This window comes from Mauremys reevesii, linkage group 8, assembly GCF_016161935.1.
Source record: "Mauremys reevesii isolate NIE-2019 linkage group 8, ASM1616193v1, whole genome shotgun sequence".
Classification (NCBI taxonomy): domain Eukaryota; kingdom Metazoa; phylum Chordata; order Testudines; family Geoemydidae; genus Mauremys; species Mauremys reevesii.
The window spans coordinates 100,688,912-100,701,899 of NC_052630.1; the positions used below are offsets into that span (position 1 = coordinate 100,688,912).

Genomic DNA, 12,988 nt, shown 5'->3' on the forward strand with positions numbered 1-12,988 from the left:
GACACCAGATAGTGAAATGTCAATACCAGATGTCCTAGACATCGAGATTAGCCATAATAGCCAAATGCAGCCATAAAACGGTGTGTCAAAGTGGATAATAAAACAGATGCTTAGCTTCTATAATGAAGGGGAAAGGGAATGAAATATCAAAAGTGTATTTCATACATTAACAAAAGTTATCTTTAACTTACTTCAAAGTACAAAATTATTGAACCATTCGTCATTTAAACATTAACTATCAGCAGATGAATTTCAATTAGCATTACCCTTTCTGGAATTCTGAATTTCCCCATCGGTCCCATTTTACATGCAGTTATTATTGCATAAAGTAAGGCCTGCCCTTTGTTATTTCCCCCTCTGCTAATTTGGAAACAAATAAAGTTCAACAACTCAGCAACATACCGTTTAAACTTGCATTACGGTTTGAGAACTGGGAGCTAGAATACATTTACCCACTGCCACATCATCTGCTTGATTTGAGAGCAAATGAGGGATGTCCTATAGCACTCCAGAGTAAGAGTGAGTGATAGAAATATGTTAAGATACTCAATGAACCTATTAGGTGAAGGTACTTTATGCAGACGGCTGGTGACAATGTTTCCCCCAATGGTACTTCTAAAAAAAATTGAAAAGTATTTTTGTGTCCTTCACATGTGTGGCCTTAAAAATCATTTCCACTTTGTTAGGATAAATCGTCAGCAGTAAGTAAAGGTCTTAGAAAACCACAAATACTGAAGGAAACCTTCAAAACTATCTGTGTTCAAGAACCACAGCAATAAGAGGGGCAAATAATTTTATTTCAACTCTAAATAACTGCATCACTGTCTATTGTATTTATCCAACAGCATCTCAATTCCTTTGTTGTTCTCTTTGTAGCTCCTGAGTTTTGCCGATCATATTCCTTAATGGCTGTCAATTGGCAAGCATGTGCACAATGAGAGGGTTTTGTTCTCCATTTCTTATTAGCAACGAAAGGCCAAAGTTGATGCTCTGCAGTAGTCTAGCTTCTCAGAAAGGACACATTACCATTGCTACGTCTGCAAATCATATTATGTTTTCCCTCACCATGATCCTGGTTTAGCTGAGATCAGCTATGACCATTAGATGAGACCTGTTTATAATACTATATAATTGAATTAGTTGGAGTCTGCAGGACTACAGTGTGCTGTTGCCAAACATGATTGGTAAATTAGTTGCATTAAATTACAGGAACATGGTATAACTAGAGAATCTGACTGTCTAGATGCAGGCAGAAAACCTGTATCCAACACCCAGAGAGGATGTGAAGAGAGACATTGAACAGCATCTGTCCATATAAAGGGTCTTTGCTCATATCTCTGAAGTACTTCACAACACAAATGTGAAATAAGAGAATCGTATTTAATTTGGATGGTTGTGAAAGACATCTGACAAGACTAGATATTGGCATTCATCATCCCTTAAATTGATACAGGTATTGACATAGTCATGTAAGCATTTCCGCTATAGTGAGTCATTATATTGTATTTGCATGTTTAATATACCCAGCATCATAGTAACTGGGTCCCATATGCATTTAGCTTGGGATTTCCAAAGGATACAGTAATTCTAGACTAAACTCCCATCCCTCTCTCTTTCTAAATCAGGACCAGGTGGCTGTTTCAGAAGAGAGAATTTCTGGGGTCGTTCTACAACCTCATTAAACAAGAGGTTTTTGTTTCTCAAGAACTGATTTTTCCTGATACTTGTGCTATGTTTCTATATATCTCCTCACCATTAAACTGGATTGCAATACAGAATCTTCCCTAAGTTCAATGTATGTCTTGTCAGGACACTGTTGCATTAAATATGCCTAACCCCGACCTCAAAAGAGACATCTCCAGGCACAGACTCATTCCATATAGTCCAATAATGTCCTTGAAAGGTTTGTCATCCAGTTACCAACCTCTGAGCCATTGGGGCTCCCAGTTGGTTCACTTAATTAGTTCTACCTAGAATATGAATTTCAGTTAGTTTTATTGTAAGGTTTGAATTTATCAAGATTCTTATGTCCACACATTTGTATGTGTTTTGTTTTTTAGGCAAAGGCTGCCACCTAAAAATGTATATTACTATCGCTGTCCAGACCACAGAAAGAACTATGTCATGTCATTTGCTTTCTGCTTTGACCGGGAGGATGACATTTACCAATTTGCCTATTGCTATCCGTACACATATACTCGGCTCCGACACTATCTCGACAACTTACAAAGGAGGAACATGGACTACTTTTACAGAGAATTGCTGGGACTCAGTGTGGTAAGTAATAAGCATGTTTGCCAACTAGCATGCTTCATTATGGATGTCTGCCCTTAAATACTTATACAGTATAATTCATCATCCTTGCTAAAGTACATATGCACGTATTTGTTTTACTGCTATCAATGACACATGAGGCAGCTTACTTGCATGGTGAAATATAGACAAATGGTCATTTAATTTCATATAAAATATCTCTTCTGCAACATGTAGTGCAACACTAAGATTACCATGTAGGACCAGTTCACCTCCAAAGATATTAAATGGGAAAACTGAAACAGCTTTACAAGGGAAGTTTGATACTTGGCATCCTGTCTTGTATTTCTGTGAGATTTCTTCAGAATGGGGTTATAGCCTTTACTACCATATGCAAAAAGAAAAGTGGGTAGATAGCTTACCCCTAAAAATGGTTGAATATTTTGGTGGCTCATGTAAAATGGGTTTAGCTGTTTTAGTCCCACCTCTAATGTCCACCTCAAAAATAAAATGTCACCACAGTTGGTTCTAACTGACACACTTCTTATCAAAGAATAAAATGAGGCTGGAGACTAAGCCTATTCTTTCTCCCCAAGAGATGGTCCTTCCTGGTCAGGCTTGAATCTAAGGATTGTGGGAAAAACTTGAACTTCTACTCACCTTGATGTAACTTTTCTGTGAATGAAAGTATTGCCAAACCCAGACATTCCAGAATCCTGACTCAGGGGTGGTCTACACTACTACAGTAAATCAATCTAACTTATGCAACTTCAGTTACATGACGTAGTTAGATCCACTTACCACAGTGGCTACACCACACTGTGTCGACAGGAGAGTGTCTCCCATCAACATCCTTTACGCTTCTCGGGGAGGTGGAGGACACAAATTGATGGGAGAATGCTCTGCCATCGATTTAGCATGTCTTCACCAGACCCGCTAAATCAAACTCGCTGCATCTAATGTGTAGACAAGCCCTCAGGCCCCAAAATAATAAGTTTGGCTTAAAAATCATGAGTGTTTTTAAAAATCATAAATGTTGGTTCTTTTTTATTTGCCTTGGTTTCTGAGTCTTTAGGGTGCACTTGCTTCACAAGCTTTTCTCCACAACCATAAAGGCTAGAAACTTTTTTTCTTTTTTCTGTCTTTTTGTTTTTTATGAGAGCTGAAATTCTTATGCAATCTCCAGCAGATGGAGTTTTATAGAAAAAATCTACAAAATATCATAAGATTCGTAACAAAATTGTGAGACTTAGAAACACTGGGATAAATAGAGGACTTCATTCACTAGGCCTGTCTGGTTCCCTTTACTAGTTCCAAATTTATATAAAAATGAAATAAAATAGGAAATTAAGAAAAGAATTAACAAAGAGGCCCACCATTTAAAACCTTTTTATTGGTGAAGCAAATTCTTCGTTAAGAGAAGCCCAGTACACATCCCTGGCTGATACTAATCACCCCAATTAGGAGGCCCAACAATTACATGGGGAAGGTGAAAATAGTTAAAAGGAAAACACAAAATCCAAAGGGAGTTGGGAGTAGGAAACTTAATCATTTTGATGTTGTGGGGTTTCATTATTAATATCAGAGGACACAACTGTCATTAATTGTAACGTAAAACTGGTTTTTGTTAACTTTCACTCTCTGTGAAAACAGAGAATAAAACGGTCACATTTGCATGCTCATCAAAACCACGATTAACTGATTAAAACATTGAGCTATGAGGCATTTGTCTTTTATCTGCATTTTGACAGACAGATGTAGTCTTTAAATCTTGTTAACACTGCATTACCTGTCGCCACTAAATATTTTTCATATTTCAGAAAATTAAACATGCCATTCAAAATATGGCATGGAATTTATCTGTGTATAACTCCAGATTTTATATCTAAATGTACACACATAGTATGTTTTCCAGAACTTGATATAACAACATTTTGCAGCTCACCATGACGATCTGTATAAAAAGCTTTGGAATCCAGCTCACGATGTTATCTTTGTACAAAACATTGCAATCGTAATGGATTTCTGGCTTTTCTCCACATAAGAACATCCTAGAGCAGCTTGGATACTTAATGGTTTTGCAGGGCTTGAATAGGCAATTTCTGTAAGTTCACTTAAATATTTAATGTAGTGTTTTGTTGCTTAGCATATGACTTTAAAACAGGATTTTTGGGGGGGCTCTGTACCATGCTGCATGAAAACAGAAGTTGACTGTACTTGAGAGGATCAAATGGCACACGGGATAGTTTTAGAAATCAAGGGTGAGATCCTCAACCCCACTCTGCCTCTTTTATGTGTCATAAAGGGGCCCTAAAAGTGCTGGGTCCAGCTGTGGGGTTGGTTGCAGCAGGACTGCTGAGCTTCTGAGCAGCCCTGTGGCCCATGGGGCTGCTTAGGGAGGCTGCTGTAATTGAGACAGGGCCCCAGGGTTGTCTGTTTTCTGTGGGGGTGGGGGGGAGTCTCTCCAGCCTTAGACTGGGAGGGCACAAAGGTGATTTGGAGCTACCTTAGTTAGCTCCCCTAGGCTATGAGTTCTGTACTGTGCCTTTAAGAGGGACAGAACAGAATTTCACCATGGATCTTTTCTGTAGGATAATAGTGAAATTCAAGTCTCAAGAAGCCATATTTAGGTTATTGTTTCTAAAGACTTTTTGAGCCACTCATTTCGCTGCATTTAGTGTTTTCAAAGTAATCTAATTTCATATTTTCCTCTATGAAAAGATACTCTGCCTCAGTTAACACCTTAAATACTTTCAACAGTTCTATGAAACCTGAAAGTGAAACATCAATATGGGACATTTAACTGTCATTAGATCACAGAATAGCAAAAAGGAACAGAGCCAAAAGGCAACAATTCCTATTGCTAACGTGAATGGATAACTTAGTGGTTCTGTTCTGACCTTTAATATTTATGCGCTTTACTTCAGAGAGCTATCAAACATTCTAGATGTGCCACATGATCTTGAAAATAGTCTGTCCTACAAGCTTGGTAACATGGTGTCCTGGGTACCATTTATCTTGCTATTTTCATTCCGACATCACTGGCTTCAAATAACTTTAGACTGTATACATACTGTCCAAACAGATAACACATGTAAAAGTTGATTTTTTTTTTTTAGATTGTGCCTTTATTTATATTGCACAGTAAGTTTTTGTCATACTGGAATATATTATACAACATTGAACAACATAATACAGTGAAAGATGATTTCTATATGTGTTTGAAAATATAAACAAACACAAACTATGTAAATGTATAGATATATTGTATGATGTTCGGATAGCTCCAGGTATGTCTAGTCATACATAATATTTCACAGTGGCCAGTTTTAAAGTGGATAATGTTCAAAGTTGGTAATCTAAACTATCTGTATATAGTGCAAGACTCTTGGCTTTTCAATATACCCAGACCCCCACCAACCATTGCACTGATCACTCACTCTAAATTAAATGAGCTCAGTCAGCTTGGCGCAGCTCGTATGGTCCACTTTACAAATCACCACTCACTTGGCAGTATTTTCATTATTCACTCAAAAGAGAGCCAAGATTAATTGGACACAGACACTTCCTCTCACCCCATTAGGCAGTAGTGCTTCCAAATTATACTTGAGGTGCATTGTGACTGCACATACAAACTGCAAGCCTCAAAGGAACTTGCTCAGTACACAGAGACTGGAATATGGAATTGTGTTAAATTAAATATTAAACATACATATTTTAAAACAAGAAGGCAATATGTCTGATGTGGAGCTGTGTAAGTGAGCCACCACCTCTTAAAAGAGACATGTGATGCAGACTAAAATAGACCAGAACGCGGATGCTGGGGGCTTGATTCTGATCCCACACTGGTTTGGTGTTGGTTTCTTTGTTTCACTGGAGTTACTTCTGATTTACACCAGCGTAAATGAGATCAGAATCAGGCCTTGGACTTGTGAAACTACTTACCAGATGTTACATTGCTGGCTCGCTGATCAAATATCCTTTGTTCACTGTACAAATGGCTGGGTACACCAGTAAAAATAGCTAATGAGTTGTATGGATATTCCCTCACCCATTTTAACTGATCAGTTATGACTGGTTTAAGGCATGAAACAAAGAAAATAGTCAATTTTTCAAAGGTTAAATTTTCCATTTCTGTGTTCAGTGTTAGGTTATGCAATAACAGTCATCTATAATAAAGCTATACTCTTCTTCTTTGAAAAAATGGAAGCTACAGGTCTCTGTGTGATGAGGCACCATACTTTTTAAATGTCAGATTTTGTAGTTTCCAATGGACCTAACTGCAACTAGTTTAAAATGCCATCTAAAATGCAATTTGTGACAGTTTACTCAGTGTGACAACATCCACAGAAACAACAGTAACGAAAAGTAAACCCAACTTACTCATTTTTCTAGGAAGTAGGGGTGTTCCTACATATGTGTTAGGGGCACATTCACTTTATTCATCTGTATATGTGTTTACTCACACATAAATAGCAGCTACTGCTGCTATTTCCCTAGCATTGATAATATAAACACCATTCCAAAACCAAATGCCAACTTTAAACTCTGCTATAGCTATTTCTCTGCCAGATTGGATATCAGCATGAGCAGAGTTGGACCTGAAAATAACAAATATCAGAAATAATATTTTCTTCCTTTTCTTTAATGGAGTTATACTCTAAGTATATATATTTTAGTTTAGTGGGTTTCCAGGTGCTTTTGTGTGTTACCAGAGGAAAACAATATTGAGCCATATTATGTCATCAGTTTTTAGTAAGACTTCCCAACAGGGATGCTGGAACAATTTTCATAGTGGGGGTGCTGAGAGCCATTGAACCAAACTGTAAACCCTGTATATAATGGAAACCACTTCAAGCCAGGGGGTGCTCCAGCACCCTCAGTTCCAGCACCTTTGCATCCCAATTTGAATTAGTGAGTTCTGCTTTAAAATGTATGGCACATTATGGTCCATTCTTATTACCATCAAAATTATCACCTGTCAGTGCAATGTTCTAATCTAATGGTTACAAAGAATAAAACTTGGCACTGGACACTTAAAAGTTTGTTCTTTGTGGCAGCGCCCACAATGTGCTATGCTCTTTCCAGATGTGCAAACTGAAATGCTCACAAACTAAGATCAGAGAAGCTTTTGTTGTATGGCAAACTGTATTACCATTCAGAGGGGTAGCCGTCTTAGTCTGGATCTGTAAAAGCAGCAAAGAGTCTTGTGGCACCTTATAGACAAACAGACGTTTTGGAGCATGTGCTTTTGTGGGTGAATACATGTACATGCATCCGACGAAGTGGGTATTCACCCACGAAAGCTCATGCTCCAAAATGTCTGTTAGTCTATAAGGTGCCACAAGACTCTTTGCTGTATTACCATTGCGGTCTGCCTTTTGTGGTTCTGATAGACACAGTTATAAAGATTTCATAATGCAGAAATTGCATAATCATGATAAAAAGAAAGGGCTTTAGGTCACCAGCAACATCTAGTTTTATGAAAAATGTAAACATAACTCTAAACATTGCTTTGTAATGAATATCGCCTGTGTCTATCACATATGTAAGCTCTCAATTCCTAAGTGCTAGAAATAGCATTGGTTTATATAGGAAACTCACTCCAAGAGTGTACTCCATTCTTAGAGGAACAGATCATAAATCAGAAAAAACAATTAAAATCTTCAGTCAGCTTTGCAGCTCACTTGTGACATCAACTCTTGTCCATCCAAAAAACATTTAAAAATAAAAAGACAGTGGTTGGAACTTCAGAAGAAAGGAACTTTGAGCTTAATGACTCTGTTGGGATAAGAAAACAGAATCAGCTGCAGATTGTTATGATCCATTTTATAGAAGGAAAACCTGCTGCAGGGAATAGTGATAAATGAACTGTGTGCTATGTTGTTTACTGTCAACCTATACAAGCCATTTTCATATAATCCTATTAAAATAACCAGTCTGTGATGCCATATCTACATTAGCGTGAAGATTGTTAACTACATCTTTCTGTCACTTAATATTTACGTAACTGCACTCAAGGACATAAGAACAGAATGAGATTTTTAAGGAATGTGTAACGCCAGCAAACCAGTGCAATATCCTAGATTGAATTGATACTGCTTTCACTTTCATTTCCAGAAGCTTTGTTTTCCGTCTTTTGTAGCAGAGCATTAAACAATAATTACTTTGTTGACAGTGCTATTGACCATACTTGCAAAGGTGGGGGAGGGGTCCTGTAATGCTATATGGAGTGATTAGCTCCATTTGCCCAGTAGCACTTTACTGCTTCCACTCTGCTGGGATTTTGGCAGTGTTTGAATTGGTTTATGTTTGGCTCTCCTGGATGGTGACTGTATAAAGCTAGTGCAAAGCTATATTTTTTATTTTATTTTGTAATCTCTGATTACTGACCCAAAAGATGGTGATCCTGGCATACTTTAGCTGCAAGGCTGTGGTTTGGGATTGAAGGCTTGTCTAAAAGATTTAAAGTCTGCTCGTACCAGAGGATTGGATATACTGCACACACAGGGAGGTTATTCACTTATTTAGCTTTGTATTCACTACATAAAAGTATGCCTATCTGATCCTCTGGGCACCTTTGACAAGCTCTTATCTGCAGAGTTCATATATAAAGAGCTAGATCCTACAAGGTGCTGGGCACGCTGGACCTGATCCAGCAAAGCGCTTGAGCACATGCTTAACTTTTAAGCATGTGAATGGTCCCATGGACATCAGTGGTACTACTCATCTGCTAAAAGTAAAGCATGTACTGAAGTACTTTGATAGATCAGGGCCAGAGTACTCAGCACCTTGCGGGCTCAACACAAAGAAATTCTGGCAATTACCAACTGATAGCACCACACTGGGGCACCGTGAATATAGCAAAAATGCAATAAACCCCACCTACCAAACTGCCATCAGAGTCCCCAACAAACCCATCTCCCAGCACCCTGCAGGCCAAGGCGGAAAGTTAGGCATTGCAAAGTGCCTTGAAGGAAAATGGATTTCGTCTGTCTGGGCTATGTGTTGGATTCTCGGTTGCTTTTAAGATGTTAGTTTTGTTCTATAAAGCCTAAATGCCACAGTATTGCCTATCCAAAACCATGTCTACACTACAAAATTATGTCAATCTAGCTTATGTCAGCATACAGCCACCACAGTTATTAAGTCTCTTGTGTGTGCACACTTGGTTCCTTGTGTCAGCGGTACGCATCCTCACCAGGAGTGCTTGTACTGTCAGTGTGGGGCTTTGTGGGATGGCTCCTGAAAACTGGTAACAGTCAGTGTAAGCAACGCAGTATCTGCAATGACAATGTGTCAACCTAATTACATCAGCAATGACTCTATGCTGCTCGGGGGTGGGATGCAGTTACTAAATCCGCGTAGAAAGGCATTTTCATCAGCGGGAGACAAATTTATGTGAAGATGCAAGTCAACATAACTTTGTGGTGTAGACCGGGCCTAAGAATTTGCTTCTTCCCATGGGATATTGCCATAACTGAGGTTAACAGAGGCAACTGAGCTACAGACTTACTGCTATAGAAGAGAGGGGGTGGCGGGCAGAGCATTGACAGCTCATGGCATCAGTTGTTTCTAACCAAATTTACTCCTTACAGTGTGGAAGTAAATCAAATCTGCAACCAAGTAGAAGCAACTTTGTTTAATCTAACTGTGCAACACCATAATAGATTCACTGATAGACATTTTATGGATGTTGTGGTGGAAGGGAAGAACCATTTATTTGCCTCCCTACTAACCATGCTATAAATATATTTTAAAATTCCTTGTCATATGAATCAGATCTGAGCTAAGATTTCTTCCCCATATGCTCAAGTCATCTTCCCTCTTGCTTCAGCTGACACAGGTCTTCTATAAACCAAGATGGCCATAGGCTTATGAAGCAGAAGCCAACAAAGAGGATGGCTTGAGACCAGTTTTGAGGATGAAAGAGTTTTATAATATTCCACCAAACCACTGATAGAGTGGTCATTCAGAGCAACAATATTCTTCCTAACAGACCTGCTCTGGTTCCAACCGCTTCTGAGGGCATATCATCAAAATAAGTCTCTCATCTTGTTAGAAGAGGTGAGACCCAACTTAAAATTTTAAGGAAGTAAAGGTAAGTCCATGACAATATTTGATTTCAAGTTTCCCCACATCCACTACCATCTTGAATACTAGATCCAGAGTTTGTCCAGCTATGAGTTGAACAACCTTCCAGGGTTTTCTCCTGGGGCTCATTCTATGGGCTTAAAAATAGCAGAGTGGACGTTATGAGAAACTCACTGGGTCTCAGAGCCCAAGCTCCAGCCCCAGCATGAATGTCCATATTTCTATTTTTAGTCCGTAATGCAACCCCAAGTCAACTGACCTGGGCTCTGAGACTTGCTGCTGCGAGGTATTTTGTTTTGTAGTTATTTGCAGTGTAAACATACCCACTGTATTCTACTGACTGTAGTACATCCCCGCTTTGCCAATCTTTCTTTGTTTTTTGCTACACTGTGTATCCAGCCAGAAAACTTCACTGAAATGGGTCCTGAAGCATCATCCAACCAGTTCTCAGGGATGTATGCAAAGCCAGGAACCTCACCTTTAAGCAAGTCATACATTGTTGTTACCTTATTGGCTACCAAATTTGCATTAATAAACAGGGAGATGAGAATTCCATATCCTCGGACACCTTTTCTTCCAAGAGAATGTTAGAGTTATGTGGGAATCCTTGTCCATAGTAGAGAATAAAGGAGAGTATTTTTCTTCAAAATTACAAGCAGTGAAAACTTAAACTGAAGGTACTAAAATGATGGCATCAGGGTAGGATCCAATCTTTACATGCTTTACTAAGTGCATGACTAAAAATGAATTTTGTTCTCTAACACATCAATAATTGTTCAGCCTTCATTTAGTGGGGACTGATTAGTGCTGAGAAATAAAACCCACGTATGGGGTGTATGTGTATATATAAAATTATTATTTTTACAATGTTGGCACAAATATTGTAACCAGATAAATTTTAGGATTATAATGTATGTAAAGTGTGTGTGTTGGGGGTGGGGGGAGGGAAAGAGGTAGATTCACAGTAGTTAAATCACTTATAAACTTAACAATTTGGTAAAACTGACTTTTGTTTCCCTCTAATTCTGCATTATTAGCTGTAAACTCATTCCTTTGGACTGTCCGCAGATTCTTGGTGAGTGGAAAGAGAAACAGAACAGTGTCATCAGATATAGCTTAGTGATATAAGACTAGAACAGCAAATTTTACTTTTAAAGGGGAGGTTCCCTGCTGTGGTGCCCTTATCACCTTTCTGTGGGGAAGTCTTTGGGGTTAGTGAGTCTCTGCACAGGCAATGCCATATCGGTAGAGATCCGTATGCAGGATCTGGGAGAAGAAGAAAATCCTATCACAGGATGGATTCTGACACTCATCTGTGTGCACGAAGGGTTAGATTAGCCCACAGTATGAGTGCCCAGGTTATGGGTGAGTGAGAACTGCAGAATTTCTCGCAGTATTATTTACTGAATGCTCAGTGTTTCTCGATGCAGTGCAAACATACAAGGGAACACAGCTTGCTTACAGTCTAAATGAGATGCAGGCAATACAGTTCAGACATATCTGGATTGAGGCCCATTCTGGAAGGTGTGAGCACTTTTAGAAATTTCCTTTTCTGCTTTGTCACTGAAAGCCTTAGTGAAAGAAATGTGTCTTAAGTAGAGATTTGAATGGAGAGGGACATCATTTGGCACACACATGGCTGATGTCAGTATTTCTGAAAAAGCAGTTCTAGTGAAATGTATTTTATATTTCAACATCATAGTAGTTAACTAGAAAAGACCGATTCAGATCAAGTCAGTTTCCTGAAAATACAAAGTATTGTACAAGGGTCTAATATTGGGTCTAAATATTGAAAGCAAAACATTACTTTTGGATTTTTAAAAGTATAACAGCATATAATAAACATCTGAGTTTACAAGTGTTACTTGTTTACAAGTGACAATAGCTAGTTAACTGAAAAAAATTAAAAAATGTAATGTGTCGTTTAAATGCTTTTTTAGGAGAGGCTACTTAAAATAGGTCTTAAATGGAAAATCAGTCATATGGCCGTATGGAAAGAGCTTCATCCCCCCTTTCATGTTTTCAAACAGCAGTTCAGCACCATACTGTGGCAACAGAGAACATCCTAAGAAAAGTGAACATAGATTGAAAAGGTTTTGGTTACAATTTGACATTTTCAAAGAAAAAAGCAGCCCTAGGCCCAAAGTCAAAAGTTTGCACTAGAATATCTTAGACTTGTGAAAACAATTTTATAGATAAAGTATTTATTGTCCATTTTTTAAAATAATCTAAAAGCCTGTAACTTGCAGGAGAACATAACATAATGATAATCCTTGTTATTAAGTCTCCTGTTTTCATAAATATGCACAAAAGCAAAATAATTTTCATAAACAAGTTGTTCCTATTTTTAAAATGATTTGTGTTTCCTATTCATTGCATCCTAATGTGGTACGTACATGGTTCTTTGTTTAGTTAAGTTTAAAGCAGAGTATTAGTTGCTGAGAATTCAATAGTATTTATTTACGTTTTTATGTAGTACATTTTTAATATTACATAAATTCCTTTTCTTTTTGACTTCCTGAATTAAAGTGGATTATAATAATGCATTAATATACATCATGGCTGTTTAAATCAGTTTTTTTAGTTCATTAAGTAACATTTGCACGCAGTTAAGGATTTTTCAACTGAGATGGACAGAATT

The 12,988-nt window shown here is 38.0% G+C and overlaps 1 protein-coding gene across 9 annotated transcripts in view; it reads left to right on the plus strand.

Moving 5' to 3' along the window:
* The window catches only part of LOC120371080 (BEN domain-containing protein 5), a 1,353,498-nt gene that overhangs the window by 558,539 nt on the left and 781,971 nt on the right, over window positions 1-12,988 (plus strand). For all 9 annotated transcript variants that reach the window (XR_005584133.1, XR_005584134.1, XM_039486580.1 and 6 more), the window contains one exon: window positions 2,061-2,277. Coding sequence is in view for 7 of the 9 variants with exons in the window: in XM_039486580.1 (XP_039342514.1) it covers window positions 2,061-2,277 (217 nt within the window). In the remaining 2 variants the exon portion in view is untranslated. The remainder of the gene's footprint in view (window positions 1-2,060; window positions 2,278-12,988) is intronic.